The sequence below is a fragment of the Styela clava genome, chromosome 15 (assembly GCF_964204865.1).
Source record: "Styela clava chromosome 15, kaStyClav1.hap1.2, whole genome shotgun sequence".
NCBI classification, from domain to species: Eukaryota; Metazoa; Chordata; class Ascidiacea; order Stolidobranchia; family Styelidae; genus Styela; species Styela clava.
The window spans coordinates 2324788-2347500 of record NC_135264.1 but is presented as its reverse complement, the minus strand read 5'-3'; the positions used below and the strand labels follow the sequence as shown (position 1 = coordinate 2347500).

Genomic DNA, 22713 nt, shown 5'->3' with positions numbered 1-22713 from the left:
GACGCTCTTGCGCGACCGCCCCGGCAGAGCGGGTGCGATCGGCCGGTCGTGCGCCGGCGCCCGCTCGGGGCTCCGGGTCCGACCTCGTTCGGCCAAAGGCCGCCTTCACTTTCATTTCGCCTGCGAGTCTCGAACCACTCGACGATTCGCGCTCATGTTAGACTCCTTGGTCCATGTTTCAAGACGGGTCGGGAGGGTGGCCACGGACCCCGAGCGCGTCGACGGCGCGCCACCGAAGCGGCAGCCCGCCGAACACCGGCACTGCGTACAGTGCAGACGAACGACAAGCCAGCCGAACGGCGACGGCCGCACACAGAGAGCGCGCGGCATCCTTTCCTCGATCAGCCGCCGGGCCGCACCGCCCACGCGCTGTAATACCCCCGCCGGAGCGGAGGCCACCTTCGCGCGGGAACTTAGACCGACGGCAAACCGGTCGTGACCCGCTCCGGTCGCTAGTGCGCTGAGACGGTGAGCGAACCGACTCGGCAGCGGCGCCTTAAGCGTCCGCGAACCGAGACGGCGCGTCCCCGCGCCCAACTGAAAGCGAGCCGGCGACCTGACGGGCCCTCCCGTTTGCCTCTCAACGGTTTCACGTACTCTTGAACTCTCTCTTCAAAGTGCTTTTCAACTTTCCCTCACGGTACTTGTCCGCTATCGGTCTCGCGACCGTATTTAGTCTTAGGTGGAGTTTACCACCCGCTTTGGGCTGCATTCCCAAACAACCCGACTCCGAGAAGACCCGAAGCGGCCAAGGCAAGCGCCCTTATGGGCCTAACACCCGCCGTGGGACGAGGCCTCGATCAGAAGGACACCGGCGCTCGCCGTCAGCCGCACTGGGACTTCCGTACGTCACAACTCGGCGCGCTCGAGAAGCGCGCAGATTCGACGCTGGATTCTTCCCGGTTCACTCGCCGTTACTCAGGGAATCCCTGTTGGTTTCTTTTCCTCCACTCAATAATATGCTTAAATTCAGCGGGTGCTCTCGCCTGAACTCAGGTCTTATGTGTCAGGCGGGCCGCTTCTTCCACGGCCCGCTGGCATCGCAAGTCGTCGCCGCCGGCGCCGACCGAGCGCGTACCGTCGCCGCCTTGGCCCACGGTCGGTCTTGATCTCGTTACCGGACCGACCGACCTGGACCCGCCCCTCGAACGTCGTTGAACGTCGAGAGGCCGGCAGTGTACGGGACACGCGGTCGCGCCGAGAAAGCTCGGCGACCGCTTCAACTTGGGGCGACGCCCGGCCGTCTTTGCAGAGGCCCGACGACGGCCCTCGGGTGAGGACGAATGCGACCCTGAGGCAGACGCGGTCCCGGGATTGACCCGAGACCGCAATTCGCGTTCAGAAGGTCGACGTTCAATGTGTTCTGCAATTCACATTACTTCTCGCACTTGGCTGCGTCCTTCATCGACTCGCGAGCCGAGTGATCCACCGTTAGGAGTCGTCCTCGACGTTTCGCCCGGCGCCGAAGCGCGCGGACGTCACACTGTGGGATCGACCACAAAACCACCACCGACAACAACTGCACAAAAACACCAACAAACGGCGCCGAGCGACCGCCGGGCTGGGCCGGCGGCACATCGAGCGCGGTGCCCAGAAGCCACCATCGCACTCGGCTGCCTTGCTATGCCAACGTGTTACGCGTGTCGCACGGGGCGGAACCCCGATTGACGGCCGCCCTCTCGGCGGCACCCAAAGACAATTAAGTGCGCGGTCGGCCGGGGCCTACCACCACTTTCGGTAATGATCCTTCCGCAGGTTCACCTACGGAAACCGTTCTGCTAGGCCGACAAGCGCTCAAGCCAGACGCTCGATCGAGCGCCTCCTACATATTAGTCGAGACAACGGCTCGCTCATTAGCATCGCGTTTGTACTTTAACTTTTTTCGGCTCGGCTTCTCTCGACGCCGATGCCGGCGACGCAGCACTCTCTCGCCCGCCCGCCACTGAGGGATTGAGCGCTCCATCCCATCCCGCACGCCGCTCTTTCTTGGCTCATTCGAGTTTACTGTCTTTCGCTCTTACAAGCCTTACCTAAGGTTAGGTTAGTATGCTTTCGCGTGCCGGTTTACTGTCTTTCGCTCTTACAGGCCTTACCTAAGGTTAGGTTAGTATGCTTTCATGTGCCGGTTTACTGTCTTTCGCTCTTACAAGCCTTACCTAGGGTTAGGTTGGTATGCTTTCACGTGCCGGTTTACTGTCTTTCGCTCTTACAGGCCTTACCTAAAGTTAGGTTAGTATGCTTTCATGTGCCGGTTTACTGTCTTTCGCTCTTACAAGCCTTACCTAGGGTTAGGTTAGTATGCTTTCACGTGCAGTCACTCGATTCTTTTCGGCTCAGCTTTTCTCGACGTCGATGCCGGCGACGCAGCACTCTCTCGCCCGCCCGCCGCCGCCGTGGGATTGAGCGCTCCATCCAATGAGCATATATATATACAATGAGTGGAAACTTGCAAAGATTTGCTCATTTTGGTATTGTTCCCTGCATTTTACGTCGTCCAGCTAAATGGTTCGTTGCATATTAAGAAAACGCATTGCTCGCTGCCAAAATCCCTTGCTTCAGCCGAGTCGGGTGCGAAATTGGCCGTATTGAGGTCTGTAATTCTTCAATACATATTTGGTTTTGGGTTTCGAAGTATGGTACGCTGAAAGCATACAACTATGAGCATATGCTTATTGGGAATGCATATCTATTAGGCAGAAAACGTATCTACAGAACAGAATATGAACCAGTCGCCGAGAGGGGTGCGGTTATTTATGTATTTATTCATTGATATAACATGGGATTTACATATTTATCCATGGGAGAGGAAAGCCGAGAAGAATGCCTAAATATATGGCGAACCACGGCCTCTCACAATCATAGCTCTGTCCTCCATATGAATCACATGGCTCTGCGAGCTATTCGTTTACCTATTAAAAATACTGATTTTAACTATAAATTACTCTGGGATATCTTGCCTTTGAAAACAAAAGCCAGAAATTGGAAGAAAATCAGGGAATGAAATGTGTGTATTATGTAATGGAGAACCTGAGTTTGTTTCACATATTTTCATGTATTGTAAATTACAAAAAATATTTATGAAGAATTTGTTTTAGATATATTAAAATTGATTAGAATACATTTTGTTATCAATATGATTCTTGCATATCATTTAATTTTAATGATCCTTTATATAGTCATATAGATACTGTTGATTTGGATGCAATTATACTTTTGTTATCAATAGTGAGAAATATTTCAGGACTGCTATTAACTATGTGAGCTATTTTTTCTGCAATGCAAAATACATCTTGCGTCTGCTATTTACTATGTGAATTAATTTTTCTGCAATGTAAGTATTTCCATAACTGCTTTTACTATGTGGGCTGTTTTTTCGGTACTCTTGTAGTATGTGTACCAGGTTAGGTTACGATTCTCCTTATTTTTGTTCTATTAAAAGTTCGGGAATTGTCTGTGTTACACAAGTGAATATCCCCTACCGATAGAATTTAGTCCATTTACACAACTTGATATAAAATAGGCGAACAAAATTAGTTACCTTCATATTGGTACACATACTTCTGGAGCACCATTTTTTTTGTAATGTAAAATATTTAATATGTGAACTAATTTTTTTGGAATGCAAAATATTTTCTACAGCTTCTGTATTTTTCATATGTCACTTTTCATTTCATCGATAATACACATGGTCTGGCACATTGTTCATTCTTTGTGGAGATTTTGGTAAATTTACAGATGGAATAAGACCGACATTCAGCTTTTTTCTGTTTTACAACTGTAATACAAATTGAAGTATGTAAACCCAGTTGCCAACCATGTGTACCAGGTTAGGGTCTACTACATACAAGCATTCCCAAACTTTTCAAGCCGCACCCCCTTTTTAGAATTTGTGAAGTCTTCCGCCTCACCTCAAAATAGTTAGCTAACAATAATAAGCTACAAATAACAGTAAGGCATAAGTACGTTTTATTGGAAAAACAGTTGAAAATACATGGATGGAACGAAATAAATGACAAGTTTTGATATGCAAATATTTACAAGTTTTGATATGTATAAAATTAGCCAAGTCCAGAAGTCAGTATTTTAAACTAATAGAGAGAGAGAGAGTTTATTTCGTTCGTCAAACCATGAACATATATAAATTATAATAAAAAAAAAAGATGCTCAGGTGTTTGACTGGGAGACAACGTTACAACATTTGGGGTCATTTAACAGGTTCGGTGTTAAATTCTTCAATAGCTCTCATATACCGTATTCACTATATACATTATTCACAAGAATTTTTGATTTGGAAAGTACTAAATAATCATGTTTTGTCCTAAGATCATCATTTATTCAGCTGATAAGTTGACATGTATTGCATATCAACTGCATAAAAATGGGTTAGCAAGGATACCTATTATTTGGAAAATTTGTCTACTAAAAATTAATGTGATAGGACATGGGTTTTTTATGAGCAAAGATGAGGAAAATTCTATTATTATAGCACTTTAATTATAAACATTTGATAATAGTAATGAAATCATGAGTATATTTCTTTATACACTATAATTTGAACACATCAAATTATAATACTTGATTATGACTGGCAAGTGATTTGGAGGATAGTGACACACATTAATACATGATCAGGATTTGACCCTTCTCCAGCAGATATATATATATATATGAAATAAAGTGCTCATGTACATATCTATATTCGGCTACAGAGCACGTATCATAGAATGAATTTTAAGGCGAAATATTGATAATATACTGAAATAGCAATGATAAACAATAGGTTATTTTTAAATAAGTATTACCGGTACTAAAAAATAAATAAAGTGCTCATATACATATAGATATTTGGATACAGAGCAAGTATCATAGAATAAAATTCAAGGCAAAAAATTGATTAAATACCAGAATAGCAAGTATAATAAACATTAAGATACTTTTAAACGAAGTATTACTAAAAAATAAATAATGTGGTCATGTACATAGATATTTGGATACAGAGAAAGTGTCATAGAATTTAGGGCGAAATATGGATGCAAGTATGATAAACAATTTGTTATTTAAAAGTGTTACCAACAAATAAAATAATAGATTATGGAGTTCCAGCAAGTGTGCTCATAACAAATAAAAAGATAGCAATTCATTTACCACAGTGAATTAAATTCATTACACATTACTACTTGCTATAACACGGCGGGCACATGATACTCATCGTGTTTTAAACTTTTTTAAAGGTTTTGCTCGCTCTCCAGAACTCTCCATTTTTTATTTGTTTGTATTGTCAGATTGTGGACTTTTCAAAATAAACTATCTATATCAATGAATACAATATCCCAGGTCACCACTTGGCTGGTTCATATTCTGTTCTGTAGTTAAGTTTTCTGCCTAATAAATGGTATGTATTCCCAATAAGCATTACAGTATGCTCATTCGTTCACTCAATGAGTGATTTTAATTACGGTTAATATAAATAAGTTCATATTCCATGTTGCATACATGATTCAGTATTTATTTTGTTCAATTCCAGTAGTAATCCATACCATAATTAGGTTATTTTAATAAATGCATTGATATAAAACAATAAAAATGAAATTAGTAAATATAAAATACATATCATGAACATATAATTTTCTTTTTGAAATAACGCTTTACATAAATTTTTCAATTCCCTCTCAAATGGGTTGTTTATTCTATAATTCTCTATATTTTTCTACATATTATGGCCATTTTTATCTGCTTTTTGAGAAAGGCAAAATGGGGTGTTTTATTTTCGAATATAATAGAATTTCTCATGGTCAAAATTTTATATCTCACTATTGATTACAAAAGTATAATTGCATCCAAATCAACAGTATCTATATGACTATATAAAGGATCGTTGAAATTAAATAATATGCAAGAATCATATTGATAACAAAATGTATTCTAATCAATTTTAATATATCTAAAACAAAATCCTCATAAATATTTTTTGTAAATTTACAATACATGAAAATATGTGAAACAAACTCAGGTTCTTCATTACATAATACACACATTTCATTCTCTGCTATTCTTCCAATTTCTGGCTTTTGTTTTCAATGGCAAGATATCCCAGAGAAATAGTTAAAATCAGTATTTTTAATAAGTAAACGAATAGCTCGCAGAGCCATGTGATTCATATGGAGGACAGAGCTATGATTGAGAGAGGCCGTGGTTTGCCATATATTTAGGCATTCTTCTCGGCTTTCCTCTACCCTTGGATAAATATGTAAATCCCATGCGCGGCGGTGTGGCTCAACGGGCTAAGCGTTAGAAATACGCTCGCCACCGCACCTCTAATTACTCTGCATGGGTCCGCAGGTTCGAATCCCATGCAGGGATGGTTATGTGCAAGAGGATTGCTGGACTCCTCGCCGCCGTTGGGTGATTCACGTAACCGCTGGTCGGTTACGGCTTCCTCCACCAACAAGTCCATGCTCCCGAAAACAAACAATATAACTAATCCCATGCCCGACTTGGAATGGTAACCGGACGAGAGGCCGTGGTTCGCCATATGGATAAGTCGTCTTATCGGCTTTCCTTTCCCCCGGGATAAATATGTAAATCCTTATCCTTATCCTCATTATCCTAATAAATACATAAATAACCGCACCCCACTGGGCGACTGGTTCATATTCTGTACTGTAACTACGTTTTCTGTCTAATAGATACGCATTCCCAATAAGCATATGCTCATAGTTGTATGCTTTCAGCGTACCATACTTCGAAACCCAAAACCAAATATGTATTGAAGAATTAAAGACCTCAATACGGCCAATTTCGCACCCGACTCGGCTGAAGCAAGGGATTTTGGCAGCGAGCAATGCGTTTTCTTAATATGCAACGAACCATTTAGCCGGACGACGTAAAAAATGCAGGGTACAATACCAAAATGAGCAAATCTTTGCAAGTTTCCACTCATTGTATGTATGCTCATTGCTCCATCCCATCCCGCACGCCGCTATTTCTTGGCTCATGTCATTCGAGTTTACTGTCTTTCGCTCTTACAGACTTTCGTTATAGTGGTGAGTTTGTTGCTTCGTTTGACGATTTAAAATTTAAATAATAGTATTAAGCCTACAAACATTTTACTATTACTTAACTTTTGAATTTATTCATTCTCATCAATAGCAACATCTGTAATTTGTTTATCTCCAAAATTATTTCTGAAGTTAAGTACCGGTACAGGTATAAGGGGCAGCATTATCAGAAACTCGCCCCGGGCGACAAAGGTTTGATAAGCCACCTGTACGGTAGGTGGGCTAGGTGCGGTACCGGTAGATTATGTCCCTAATTTCCAAAAACAAAAAATAAGGGTAACTAACTACAGAACTATTTCCATACGTGGAATTAATTGTACCGTACCGTAACCGGAAAATTGGCTTTCCTCTTCCCCGGGATAAATATGTACCGGTACCGGTATGTTGAACTACTCTGCGTGGGTTCGCAGGTTCGAATCCCATACAGGGATGGTTATGTGCGAGAGGATTGCTGGACTCTTCGCCGTCGTTGGGTGGTTCACGTAACCGCTGGTCGGTTACGGCTTCCTCCACCACCAAGTCCATGCTTCCGAAAACAAACAATACAGTAAATCTAATCCCATACCAGCATACCCGACTTGGAATGGTAACCGGACGAGAGGCCGTGGTTCGCCATATGGATAAGCCGTCTTATCCGCTTTCCTCTCCCCGGGATAAATATGTAAATCCTATCCTATCCGGTAAGTTGAATCCTATCTGGACATACCGGTAGTGGTAGTCATTGTAGTAGAAACATATCGGGATCACGATTTTAGAAAGAACATAGCCATTTTAGTATGAACGTAGCGGAAATTCTAATTTTAGTAGGGGCATCGCGTGGGCGTGGCCACACCGTTCTTGACGTAAACGCTTGTCGGTTAGCCGCTGCGGCCTTTAGTCTGCTTGTAGAGTCTAGAATATAATTTATTTCAACTGTTATTCAACGTACCGCATTGGGGCATGAATTACGGTACACTTCTTAATATCTTATTAAATGTTTTCATTTTTACATGTAGGCCTATTACTACAGTACTAGTTAAATGATGGCATTGATTTATCGTCGGAACAATATCAAGATTTTAGTTATTATTTTGATGTTAGTATCATTGGGCGTTGTATGGAGAGCAAAATTCGTATCTCACACTTCACCTGCAAAGGAGGAGGACAAATCCATAAGTGCAGACTTGCCATCAAAAATAGCTGACAAAGTCCGATCTGATGCTCCTGTCCTTGCTCAACCTGTCAAAGAACAAAGCAAAAATGTTAGTTCAAGAGGATATTCTCTTGAGGAAATGAGAGAAGAAGCGAAAAAATTAAATTTCATCCAATTAATAAAAAATAAAGAAAAATTTGGAGACCACCGCGCTGACGATCCTGTGATTGTTGTGCAGGCACATGATAGGGCAAATCTTTTGAAAATATTATTCGACTCTTTACGAGAAGTCAAAGGCATTGAAAGCGCAACATTGGTAATCAGTCGAGATAAATTCACTCCTGACATGGATAATGTCATCGATAAAAATCTTAATTTTTGCAGATATGTGGAAATATTTTTCCCATTCTCAATGCAGCTCTTTCCCAACAAATTTCCAGGTGAAGATCCCAATGATTGCCCTCGTGATATATCCAAATCAGCTGCAATGAAACAAGGCTGCAACAATGCTGAATGTCCAGATATGTATGGTCATTACAGAGAAATTAAATATGTCCAACTGAAGCATCATTGGTTTTGGAAGCTCAACATGGTATTTTCTGGCATCAGAGAACTTAATGGTAATACTGGCCCTATTTTATTGCTTGAGGATGACAATTATGTCATCCCAGATGTAATTGACGTCATGAAGAAGGCAGTTCTATTACGAGACTCAGAATGCAAAGACTGTCTTGCTATTACATTAGGTGCATATGACTTCACAACAGACTATCGCTTCAATGGCGCAGATGCTCATGTTAAACCATGGGTTAGTTCGAAGCATAACATCGGAATGGTAATAAATCAACAATTTTTTGATAAAATTACATCATGCTCTAAATATTTCTGCACCTATGATGATTACAACTGGGACTGGACTTTGCAATCAACTGCGTTGAAATGCTTTTCAGATATTCACCTTTATTCCCTCATATTAAAAGTACCAAGAGTTTACCATCTTGGATGTACTGGGTTCCATCAGAAACCTGCAGGTGGAAAGTGCGACATAGCCGCAGAGGTTGAAAAACTCAGAGGATTATTACGAAAAGAAGCCTCAAATTTATTCCCCCCTACCCTTTTTTTGAAGTCATCGAGCAAAAGCCCCAACAGTCCACATGTACAGAATGGTGGTTGGGGTGATATCAGAGACCATGAATTATGCCAAAGTTATACAAGTTTATGTAAAGAATACTTGAACTTGGGTTGAATATAAGCGTTTTGGATATATTCTCCTGAAAATTAGTTGAAACTGCAATGATTTGAGGTGTATATGGCCAAGCAATGAATTTATTCCCTGAGGTTTTTGGGGTGCACTGATGTATCTCACAATGTGTAATTGTGCATTGCAACCTGAATGCAACCGCATGATATTTATCTAAATTGCATCATTTTATATTCTATTGCAGATATACTTTTATTATTGAAGGATATGAGCTATTTCGGTATATTATTGCAGAATATTCAATAGCCTACTATTTTGGATTTGCATGTAATTATGTAAGGTAGCCTACTCCTGAAGTATGTGAACCAAGATGGCGGACACTGGAACGTAGTATGTGTTAGAGATGTACCGATATCACTTTTGTCGCCGATACCGATACTATGTAAATATTACTTAATTAAGTGTGCTGTGTAGGGCAGAAGGGTTAAAACAATGGTCCTTGAGCGTTGTTCATAGTACACATTATTTCGGATTAAATTTGAAAAAAGAGATATATCACTAATGTTTGGTATCCGGATGCTGATTAAGATGCATTGTTTAGTGACGCTAGTAATCTCGCTGTTCAATTAGAAAACTCATAAATCGGGATGTCCAATTCGAAGTTGATGTTAATATTGCGACCTTCGAACATCGTTTTTCGTGTTTGAAAGAATATCGAATATTGCCCACACATTCTAACACGGCGTCCTATGTTCAAATTAAAAACATTTTACAATCACAATCGTCGGCGCAATAAATCAAAGCCAAGATGAAAGAATGTCAATCAGCACAGACAAAAATAAGGCTTACCTATAACTGTCAAGGATGTTTTTTTACTTTACTATTTTATAATATTTTACAATTGCTATCATATATTTTGAGACAGTCTAGGGCTCTAGGCGGTCATGTCAATATATGTATAAAGAAATTGTGTAGTTAAACAAAATTCAAATTAATACCTGCGTAGAGGGATAATTGTGTCAAAACTTAGTTTATCGATGTCGACGGACTAAATGACACTCATACTTGACGACTAACAGTCTCCAATTCCACTGTATATGATTTAGAACTGGGCGCCTCGTTGCTTTTTGTTATGCGCTGTGTTGATATATTTCTTCATAATTACTAAGTAATATTAAAAATGTCAATATAAAAATTTGACAGCAGAAAACAGCCAAATTAGTTGAGCTAGTTTTGCTGATAAATAGCTAAAACAGGTGGGGACATGTATGGCTCATAGCTCACGATCTCTCTGGACAAAAAATAAATTAAAAAGTAGTATTTCATCTTATCGTTTTAAAACATTCTGGACCATATCAAAAAGATTAATATATCGGAAATATCGGCCTTAATCCAACCGATACATCTCTAGTATGTGTACCAGGTTAGGCCATAATTTCAGGTACAAATACTATGGGAGGTACTTGGATAGTCCCCGAACTGTTAATGGATTTAAAATAAGGAAAATTGGAATGAAATTATGGCCTAACCCTAACCTGGTACACATACTACGTTCAAGTGTCCGTCATTTTGGTTCACATACTGCGGGATTACCTTATGTAATGCATGTCTTAAGCGGAAATATTTCAAGTAAATTATGTTTAACCGTACGATGTATTTTGTTCAATCTAAGCTGTAATAGAGAAGACTAAATCATTAAAATAATACTTATTTGTATGATGCAACACAAAAGCCACTATATTGTATCCGTTTCTAATTGCGCTGTTCTAATCAACAATTTGTGTTAATAGGATTAACTTTAAAAGGTTAACTTTGAGTCTTAATATCTGGTATGAACGATAATTTTTTGGGTTTGATTTATCATTTTCAAGAATAAGCCTTAGATGCCTTTCCAAAGTAGTACTTGCATCAGTAGGGGATGCTATCTACATTGGTAGTAAAATTTTGAAAAGTAACCTCGTTATAAATGCTTGCTTTTAGTGCACTTGTGTAGGTGTGACTGATAATATACATTTTATGTTTGAATTCTTTATTAACAATAATTTCCTGCCATGATTGAAATTGGCAAAACCCCAATCTTTCTTTGCGTTTGCAGTAATCTAGTCTATATACAATTGTGATGGAAATGTTTACAGATATTATGCAAGTAGGCATTCTAATTACTACCAAACCTGGTGTATATTTTATTTTCAGATTTAGTTATTAAGCAAATATATATCAATTTTTGTTGTTGATCACCTATTTTGTTTAGATTTTTGAATATTTATTGTCTTTTTTGAAGCAATACATAAAACATTAAAGATAAACGACTCCTCCTTTAAGTCACCAGTATGAAAATTTACTCCCTTAAGGCTTATATCATTCTTTGCAGTCAACTGGAATTTCATAAAATACAGCCACTCTTTAAAAATGGCCTTAGCATCTTATTTTGTTGTGACTACATTTCGGGCTTCACTCAAGTCTCTTACACTGTCCCTATACACAACGTTTGTCAAATGTGTTAACCTGGTACATGTTTTTATCAGACGCTTATTCAACAATGCAGTTAACACGCTGGTCTATTGTTCCACCTCATAATAACACTGGAGCTTTCTAGTTAGTGACAGCCATATGGCAAAAGTTCAGTCTTCGAAAAAATTGCCTCGTTGATTAGCAAAAATTATATCTGGTGCTAAGCAGGGTGTGCCTATTACTTTATTTGCTCAGGCAGATATAAAACAGATGGTTCTTGACAATACCGTCCATCAACAACTACACAATTTTTGTTGTGATGCATACACTTCAACCCCAATGCATGTGATGTTTTAGTCAGTTGCAAAATCTCTCTCCAGTAAAATCAAAATTGAATCGTACTATCCTCCCATTGAAACAAACAAATATAGTAAGAATAAATTTCCAAATTCATGAAGTTTTTTTACATGGTTCGTGCTCCTGAAGTATGCGCACAAAGATGTCGCATAACCTAAACCCTAACCTAGTGCACAACCTGAGATAAGGTTGTGCGCATACTTCAGGAGGTCCCATTGTTGTTTGCAAATAAATTAGAATAAAAAAACACATCAGAATTGGATCACAAAAGTAGGCGATACAATGGATCATTCAATCCCTTTCTGTAGTGACAACTGACAGCCATAATAATAATGAGAATACATAAAATCTATTCAGATGCAGAGTTTTGTTGATTCAATACAATCCGATTGAGACTTCTGGTAAGCCTTGCTTCCTTTCTACTGCTGTTGCTGCTGATTTGCACTTGACATCATCATTATGAAGACCACTGGTAGAATGTACATCCACTGTTTGAAACAAAAATATTAGAAGCTTCAGTATGCATGAGAAAGAGTAAGATTGTTTCCTAGCGCCAATACAAACGAGTCACATCCTGACATTCATTTCGTTCAGCTAAGTTTTAGCCTGACCGATATCTCTGGACTAAACCGAAGCTTCTTGTTCTTGCACTTAGAGAAATCAATCTATTTTATACATACATATTTTCCAATGAAAGATTTTGGATCTTTATCTGCTTTTTCTTTCTTCAGCTTTTCTTCCTTCAATTTATTAAGAAAACCAGCAGTGTCAGGCCTGAGAGAATAAAAGTGTTAAAAATTGGTCACACTGACAGTTTGTTTTTATTTGTGATGACTCTGTGGATACCCTGGACAAAATTCGATGCTCCCATAGTATGTGCACCAAGATGGCGGACACCTGAACATAGTATGTGTACCAGGAAGGGTCAGGCCATAATTTTATTCCCATTTTCCTTATTTTAGTTCTATTACGAGGTCGGGGACTAGCCAAGTGCCCTAACCTGATACACATACGATACTACGTTTAGGTGTCAGCCATCTTGGTTCACATACTACGGGAGTACCCGAAATTCATCACACAAATTGAATTTGAGTAAAACAGACATTTCCTACTGAATTCTAATAGAGTATGTTGCTTATAAGAAATCACTATGCAACTGATGGTTGCTTCATTACCAATACTGTGTATTCCCATGTCAATTAGATATCAAGGTTGTTCTCGAATGCTATACAACTGACCAAATAGAGTTTTTTGCAACAAAATTTGCACCATACAGGATTTTGCATCAATTTTTGAATATAATATATTATGTATATGAGTTACTCACACAGGGCCTGATTGAATACTATTCACTTTCAAAATTGTACTAAAGTTTTCAAGATCTGATTCTCCAGCATTTTGCTGAAGTTTGACTTCAATTGATATGATATTTCCTAATCCATCTGTAAGAATTGTTATTTCGTCTTGTAGACCTGAAGCCAACAAACTTTTCTGAAATGAAAACAATGTGAATGTGAATATTTATAAAAATAACACTGACAAAATGACAGGCATATAGATGATTGAAAGCAGTGGGGCTCGCCCCACAACTGGGGCGAAGACACTTTTTTGAAGGGGCGTGTAGCTAATTAAAAATAAAAATATTTGTTAGATTCGATCTTAACAGTTTTTTGGGGTGTTTTCAATGTGTATCTGATATTTGTAGCTCATTGTTATCTAGTTATTCTTGAGGTGGGGCAAGAAAATTCTAAAATGGGGGTGCGGCTCAAAAAGTTTGAAAACCACGGGTTCAAAGCATTATCTGTCAACTGAGAAGCAATCTAATATAGAATTGAGCAATAATAATTTAATCTTTAAATAGGCTAGGAGTTTAAGGAGGAGTTATTTAAATAGGCTAGTGTTTAAAGTTTTAAGCTTAATAATGCCCAATCATACTCGTAGTATTTATAATTGAAACAATTTAGAGCTTACTGCATCTGTGTATGCTGTTACAAATGAACCATCTTCAATTGTTTGTTTATCGACATCAGTTGTAATCAATTGACTTCTAACTCTGAGTTTATAAATCCCATTACCACTCTGTAATTTATTTATCAGATGTAATTCAGTTGTGTTTAATTCTTTTTGTCCGATTATATCTGCATCTTCGCCCTTCATTGTTGGAAAAAGAATAACTCCTCTTTGGACATAAAACCCTGAAAGATAAAATAGAAATAGTTTCATCAAAATGCTGGTCCCATCGAACTATTGTCAAATCAGGACTGATCAACTTTCAGCTCTCTTTTACCCAAGATAATATCTTAAAAGATCGAATCATACCGTACTATTGTGCTATAGCCTAGTTTGGCAATACCCAGATACCGGTACCAGCAGACAGTTACTATAATGTTATTGTATTGGCAATGCCAAGAACTCACCGTTCCCTAAATCATGCTGCAACACAAGACTATATCCATCTGTAGATGCAAGTATTCCTTGTATGGAAGATATACATACCACCATCAGTAGAAGATGCATTCTGCAGCAAAACCCAATATAGACATTAGCCTAAAAATAAATTTACAGATGACCACGGCCTGACGGCTGAACTGTACCGGTACTACAGGAGTGGTGACTCCACTACGGCCCATGGGCCGGGGCCACGGCCCATCTAATTGGGCCACATGGGCCGTGGCCCATCAAGCTATGGGCCGCGGCCCCGTCAGGAAAAATTCAATTATCTTACCAAAATTTTCAATTTCTACAAAATTGTCAATATTCGAACCAAAAAATAAACTCCTGTAGTATGTGTACCAGGTTAGGGTTAGGGCAAAATTTTGTTCCGATTTTTTACATTATAGTTCTATTATGAGTTTGGGGACTGTCTGTGTTAGCCAAGTGAATAGTTCCTTTACACAACTTGATGGGCCGCGGCCCATAGCCTGATGGGCCTAGGCCCAATTTGATGGGCCGTGGCCCCGGCCCATGGGCCGAAGAGGAGTCACCACTTCCACTCGAACTGTACGGCACGGTACCGTATACAGTCATGATATAAGTATATATAATAAGGAGTGTGAATCAACTTTCTGATTTGACATCGCACAAAACTTACAGACTTCTGGACTTAGTTTATACTTTGGCAAGCTCCAGTTTTTTTGTTTTCAGATTCACGCGCTTGAGGACGCCAGGACGTAAACCACCCTCCTGCACTACGGCAGTGCGGCGGAGAGGAGTCCAGCAATACTCTCGCACATAACTTCTTGAAGCACGACTCACTTGCCTTGTACAATCTAGGCCGCGAGCCGAGGCCATTTATCTTTCAGTTTCGTAGCGCACACAAGGTAACTACCTGAAAATGATTTTAAGAAGACCCTTAGAAATTTAGTAACAAATATTGCCTTGTTCTCACTTACAAAAGTTGCACGTTTTACAGAAAAGACGATTTTACTACAATAAATATGTGTTACCATCTGTCCTATTTTCTCTGTTTTTCCCGTATCATGGGCCAATGAACGCGGACTTCTGCATGACGTAACAACAAATTAGTCAGCTGTAGGTGGATCCCCGGTGGTCGGATGAATATCAGATGTACTGTACCGTAAATATACACTACTACTAGATGTCCATTGCTGTTTTGATTAAGATCACGCAGGTTCTAGTCTAAAATAGCATAACTCTATACTCAAATTAAATATGAATCCACCAAGAGAGAAAACACCTTCCAAGACCAAAAAGGTGCATGCTAAAACTACAACAAAATGTGCTAATAAAGAGGAGCAACTGCAATCTGGGAAAACTGGAGGACCCCTAAACATATCTACTACATCTGATATATCTCAGCACAGCGAGATTGTGAGTGGGATTCTTCCCCTGATAACAAAAAATATAATAAATGGCATCACCCTACAACTTCCAGCTATGATAGGGCAGTGCCTTGACGACAACTACTACTTTTCAGATAACTCGGACATTCTGACACCCTTAACACCGAATATCCAGGAAATACTCAGTGACCTAAGCCAGTCAATGCGAGTAATAAGATCTGAATTGACTGAAATTAAAGAGAGTCAAACATTTCATACCAAAATGTATGACGACCTAGCAACAAAGAACAAAATATTGGAAAAACAAGCATCCGAGAACAAAAAGACCATTGTAAATCTCCTTGATCGCATATACGATCTTGAGGATGATTTGTATTATGTTTCTGAAAAGTTAGAGGATCAAGAAAGAAGAGGCCGACTTGAAAATCTGGAGTTCCATGGAGTCCCTGTCACTGAAAATGAAAACACAGATGGAATAGTCTGCAGCATAGCTAAGATGATCGGTGTTAATATCCAAGAAAACGACATCTCTGTGTCGCATAGAATGCCAACAGGAGCTGGAGAAAATAGAACTCCTGCTATTATTGCCAAGTTCATCCACCGCAAAAACAAAATTAAGATATTTGAAAAAAGGAAATTCTTGCGTACTATAAAATCAAGTGATAACTTTCAAGAACCATCAAAAATATTCATAGCAGAAAACCTAACCGCTCTAAACAAAGACCTGTACTTCAGAGCTAGAGCTGCAAAAAACAGTTGTGGATATAGATTTATCTGGACTTCAAATGGGAAAGTATTTGTCAAAAAGAACAGTGACGTAAGAAACTCTCTAAATATAAGATGCGAAGAAGATCTCGCTAAAATCAAATAATCATTATGTGAGTGTAACTTATTATCTATTCCAGTATGACTAATATTGATTTAACATGTCATTTATGTAGTAGATTAATAACATCAGATCAAATTATATCAAAATGTGAAATATGTGGCGAACAATTCCATTCTGAATGTACCCAGGTTTCTGTGTCTGCAACCCAAGCTCAGTCATATTTGTGCCAAAAGTGTTTAACACCGCCTTTTCAATCATGTCAAAATCTTCATAGTGCTTTTGCCCGTAATTTCAAAGTGCTAAATGAAATAAGTGGTTGTGATTGTGAAAATTTAGAAGTTTTCAATCTTAATTTCATTAGTAGGTCCATGCCAAAGAATAGTCTTATTGCTTTCCATTTAAATATCAGATCCCTTCAAAAAAATCATGATGAGCTTGTTAACCTATTGGCTGAACTTATTACACCTCCGCAGCTCATTGCAATATCTGAAACGAAGCTTGGGCCAACTCCCACTTCAAACATATCATTATGCAATTACGAATTCATCCATAAACCTTCCAAAACTTCTGCTGGGGGAGTAGGGCTATATGTTAGTCAAGACCTCAATTTCTCTGAGATTCATGAATATGACCTAGGGCATCCTGACTGTGAAGATCTGTGGATAAACCTAAAACTAAATTCGACCATTTCATTCATAATTGGAATAATCTATAAACACCCAAGGAAAGATATTATCAAATTTACTGCAACTATTTCTTTAGAGAAGTTGAACAAAGACAAAAAATTGTTTATTTTATTAGGAGACTGGAACATTGACTTATTAAGTCAATCATCAGATTTGACCACTATGAAGTACATAGATATGCATCTTGCTAATTTATCGTTACCCCTAATTACAAAGCCAACAAGAGTAACTCGAACTTCAAGTACTCTGATCGATAATATTTTCACTAACGCTATAAATTATAATCTGTCTAGCTTTGTCATCTTAAGCGATATCAGTGATCACTATGCACAACTTTGCACAGTTTCTGCTCCTGTTATAAAAAGTCAAAAACAAGTATTTAGGCGTGATATGAGACACTTCTCCATTGATAACTATAGATTTGATCTAGAAACTACTTTCCTCCCTATGTCGAGCTGCCAAATTACGCATGATAATTTAAACATTTTATTTGATTCATTTGTAGAAATAATTAAATCAACAATTGATGCCAATGCACCAATGAAACCACTGAGTCGGCGTGAGACTAGACTTCTAGCCAAACCCTGGTTAACCAAGGGAATTCGCACTTCAATTAAAAAAAAACGTAAAATGCACAAAACCCACTTCAAAAATGGTAACAATATGCAACATAGATTGTATATAAGTTATAGCCACTTACTTTCGGTTTTGATAGCCAAGGCAAAAAAATTGTATTACTTTGATAAATTCAAACTAGTCAGTGGTGACATCAAATCCACATGGAATCTAATTGGCCGACTAGTCAACATAAAAAAAACGAAAACCCCAATAAATTCAATCAAAGCCCTAAGAACGGATAGTGGGTTCAAAGTAAGCGACCCAGGTGCGATTGCTAACTATTTTAATAATTATTTCATCTCATTAGGCCCTAAACTTTCTGAGAAAATCTCCTACATTGAGGGATCATTTCTGAGTAATCTTAGGAACCCTATCAAAGAATCTTTTTTTCTTAGGCCCACAACTTTCAACGAAACGTATAGTACTATAGCAAGTTTACCAGAAGGTAAAGCAGTCGGTTATGATAATATACCCACCAAATTTTTAAAATATGCTGCTGACTTAGTTTCCCCAATTCTCTATAATTTTTTTAATGCTTCTATAGAACATGGAATTTTCCCTAATAGTTTGAAAATCGCCAAAGTATCACCTGTTTATAAAAGTGGCGATAGGGAAAGTACATCTAATTATCGCCCAATATCAGTCCTTTCTACATTGACTATGGTCTTCGAAAAACTTTTACATGCTAGACTAACACAATTCATAGAGCGACATAGTATTATAAACAAATCTCAGTTTGGATTCCAGAAGAAGCACTCTACTAATCATGCAATTATAGATATGATGACTTACTTTTATGACCGGTTAGAGAGAAGGGAATACGTTAGTGCCATATTTCTCGACCTGAAAAAAGCGTTCGATACCATTGATCATAGCATACTAATCAGAAAAATGGGTTTCGCGGTCATGCGTTAAAATTTCTCCAGAACTATTTGAGTTCTCGCCAGCAGTGTGTAAAAATCGGATCAAGTTGCTCCGAACTTGCAACTGTACAATGTGGAATTCCGCAAGGCTCGATAATTGGCCCATTGATGTTCCTCCTTTTTGTCAATGATCTTCCTGACGCGACTAAATTGCTTGTCAAACTCTTTGCTGATGATACTGGATTGTTCGCAAGTTCAGCTTCATTAGTTGATTTGGAATTGCATATGAACTGTGAAATGCAAAAAATTGCACATTGGATGACCAGTAATAAGCTCACAATAAATATTGAAAAGTCAAAATGCTTATTGATTAGTCCCAAAAATAAAAAAAATAAAACTCTGTTTCATGTTAGCATTGATAAAGCTCAGCTAGAAAATGTCAACTCTTATAAATACCTTGGCATCTATATTGATGACCAATTAAAATGGGCCACACATATTAACTACATTGCTGGAAAGGTGGCCCGTGCTTCCGGAATATTATTTACACTCAGAAAATTTCTTACCATGCCAGCTCTTCGAATGGTCTATTTTTCACTTTCCCAGTCATATGTACAGTATGGTATCATGTCATGGGGTAGCGCTTCGACAACTCTCCTTAGAAGATTGGAGGTGTTGCAAAATAAAGCAGTCCGAGCTGTATGTAATGCACCATTTCGGTCTAGACTTGACCCTTTATACCACAGATGCAGCATAGTTAAACTTGGTCATATTCATGAAATCGAGATATTGAAACTTATGCATCAATATTTCAATGGTAAACTTCCCATAGCATTCACTGAATTTTTTACGAAGCAGAGTACTATCCATTCCCATTCCACTAGATCAGCTTCGTCAGGTTCATTCTACGTCCCAAGATACTCGTCAAGCAGAACACAGAAGTCAATCAAATATATGGGTGTAAAGCTTAGGAATGTTTTACCTAATGCCATTAGATCGCTATCGTATGGTATGTTTAAAAAAAATTTGAAAAATAAATACATTAGTAACTATCTCTCTTCCTGTAACCATTGAAGTACCGTACCGGTACTCGACAGTGTCGCCTACCAAATTGCTCGCTGTTAAGCAAGTCGGGCAAACAACAATAAGTGCAAGGAGTCCAATTCTAGAATACCCGCCGCATTAAATCTGGTAACTCCTAATGACTCAGTGAAAGTATGTTTACTGTCATTTACAAATACTATGACCGTTTTTTTTTTCTCGTCATATTTTATTCCCCTTATTGCAAGTTTTATACACGTATAATAGGATACCGTACCGGTATTGTTTGCAATATATTATTCGCTGTAACTTAATCAGAGTGGTAATTTTCACTCTTTTCATTTGTATATAAGTTTTCAAAATTGTACTTGTTAGAAATATTTTGTGCGTATTGTTCGTTTTCCATGGTTCTTAGTTTTTTACATTTGTCAAATTTGCATTCTCTCTAAGTTTTTCTTTATTTTTTCTTGTTGTCCTCTCATTTTCTCTCTAAAGTGCATTCTCTCGTGATAGTTATACATTTATTTTGTTAAATAATCTGCACAGTAGCCTCAATTATGTATACTGCCGCAACTATATTGGCGCGGCGGTGTGGCTCAACGGGCTAAGCGTTAGGAATACGCTCGCCACAGCACCTCTAATTACTCTGCGTGGGTTCGCAGGTTCGAATCCCATGCAGGGATGGTTATGTGCGAGAGGATTGCTGGACTCCTCGCCGTCGTTGGGTGGTTCACGTAACCGCTGGTCGGTTACGGCTTCCTCCACCACCAAGTCCATGCTTCCGAAAACAAACAATACAGTAAAAACTAATCCCATACCCGACTTGGAATGGTAACCGGACGAGAGGCCGTGGTTCGCCATATGGATAAGCCGTCTTATCGGCTTTCCTCTCCCCCGGGATAAATATGTAAATCCTATCCTATCCTACTACTGGTATTCAGTAGTTGTGTCTTATCAATGACATTAAACAACATGATAGGCAACTCTGACGTCACTCCATAAGGCTACAGGCGAAAGATTGTATTTCATTATACGCTCCAATGCACATATTTCTCGTCGCCTTGCGCGACCGTTTTCCGCTAGCTTTTGCTACTCGGCGTTTTCTTTACGTGTAGTACCTTCCTATTTGCGCCTGTAACGAAAGAAAATAATCCTTATATCTAAGAAGTTTTGCTCACTTGGAAAGCTGGAATTGCAGACAAGCTGTGAAGAGTAATTCTGGACATCCTGGACGTTTTTTTATCAGAGAAGATAACAAACGCGATAGCGTAAAGATTTGTGTGGAACATTTTGCAGATAATGACAAAGTTCAAAGTTAGTAATTTTAATGTTTGCGCTTAAACATTGAAATTTCATTCAAAGAGGGTGTCATACAAAACAGCAAAACTGTTTGTACTTCTTTTTACAGTGCTGTGGTACAATTCCATAACACAAAGTTTGCACCTATCGAACTTGATTTAGTAGGTGAATTTATTAGACATATTACATATTCAGTTAATCGTGGGTAACATTTCTGGTACATAATGCCCCGTAGATAGGTTTGTGCCTAAATTTAGCTCATAGCTCAATAATATTATCTTCGATGCAGGAGGTTGCAGGGCTGAATTCAACTTGCAGCCTTACCGACCACCTGACGATGCTCATTTAGTTTGGCTCGAGCAAGTCCTTTTGAAAGATTTGTGTGAATGGGAACTACCAATATGTTTTGCTTTCCTCCGATTTTAGAAGACAAATTTATTCTGAGGGATTTCGCATATATATAATTCTCATTGATTGTTGGCTGTTTATAATTTCTATTAATTGTGAATTCTGATTATAACAAAGAGTTAAAAAAATTTTTACGTAATTTACTAGCACCTTTTTCTTGTCAATACTCCAAGCTGAGGTGATAAACAAGACAATACATTTATGTCATCTGGAAGCAAAATATGCACACTAATTAAAAGTTTGACACATTGAGATAATACACCATGACAGGAAATACAAGTTAAAGATATATATGACCATCACATGGTAATTTAAATTAAAAAAAAATTAATAGGGGCTGTGGAATATGAAAAGTTCAAGACAAAGAAAAGAACAAAAGTTCATAGCTCATGAACTCTCAATTTTGCCCCCATTGCTTTGTGAAGGTCAATATATTCCGAGTGGCTGAATTGGTTTACCTTTATTATAGCAACGATTTTGTATTCAATATAGCGAGTTTTTTTTTCAATTTATTTGAAGTGATATTATTTCCCAAAGCAATGCTTGAATCGTCTAGATCAGTGGTGTCAAACTCATGGGTTTTCGAGAGCCGCATTGCATTTTGAAAATTGTAAAAAGGGCCGCAAACAGTTTTTGATAATGTATAGTTGAAAGATAGTTTCAGTTTGTGACATATATTGTGATGCAAATAAACAGTTGGATTAAGTTTTATTATTTTCTTTAATTTCAAATGCAATTACATATTAATATTTGCATTCCACTATTATTGCAAGTTACTGTATTTTTTACAAAAAATCATAAAATTCTATGTACAACCATCAAAATTATTTTTAAACAAGCTTTGGATAAGGAAAGAATATCACATACACTTAATCTAAATATATGGACCTAAAATTGACAAAAATACTACAGTACAAACTCATTGTTTTTTTAATTACATTTGTCCTGACGTTTGGCATCTTTTATG

The 22713-nt window shown here is 38.5% G+C and overlaps 3 protein-coding genes, 1 non-coding gene and 1 pseudogene across 4 annotated transcripts; 2 read left to right on the top strand and 3 right to left on the bottom strand.

Moving 5' to 3' along the window:
* Positions 1 to 1000, bottom strand: part of LOC120334712 (large subunit ribosomal RNA) — a 3672-nt pseudogene extending 2672 nt beyond the window's left edge.
* A 286-nt stretch (positions 1001 to 1286) lies between these two features.
* On the bottom strand, positions 1287 to 1440 carry LOC120334710 (5.8S ribosomal RNA). Its single transcript, XR_005568547.2, has one exon. It is a non-coding gene; the product is annotated as a 5.8S ribosomal RNA (ribosomal RNA).
* Positions 1441 to 8035: 6595 nt separating this feature from the next.
* LOC120333644 (alpha-1,6-mannosyl-glycoprotein 2-beta-N-acetylglucosaminyltransferase-like) lies at positions 8036 to 11697 on the top strand. Its single transcript, XM_039400987.2, has one exon. The coding sequence runs from the start codon at positions 8078 to 8080 to the stop codon at positions 9434 to 9436; it is 1359 nt and encodes a 452-aa protein (XP_039256921.2). The 5' UTR covers positions 8036 to 8077; the 3' UTR covers positions 9437 to 11697.
* A 480-nt stretch (positions 11698 to 12177) lies between these two features.
* Positions 12178 to 14843, bottom strand: LOC120333639 (ER membrane protein complex subunit 10-like). Its single transcript, XM_039400981.2, has 5 exons — positions 14617 to 14843; positions 14171 to 14394; positions 13527 to 13690; positions 12880 to 12973; positions 12178 to 12687 (listed from the first exon to the last, which is right to left on the bottom strand). The coding sequence occupies exons 1-5, from the start codon at positions 14714 to 14716 to the stop codon at positions 12619 to 12621; spliced, it is 651 nt and encodes a 216-aa protein (XP_039256915.1). The 5' UTR covers positions 14717 to 14843; the 3' UTR covers positions 12178 to 12618.
* A 1028-nt stretch (positions 14844 to 15871) lies between these two features.
* LOC144411795 (uncharacterized) lies at positions 15872 to 16873 on the top strand. Its single transcript, XM_078109384.1, has one exon. It carries the CDS (start codon positions 15872 to 15874, stop codon positions 16871 to 16873), a length of 1002 nt encoding a protein of 333 aa, XP_077965510.1.
* Positions 16874 to 22713: the final 5840 nt, after the last annotated feature.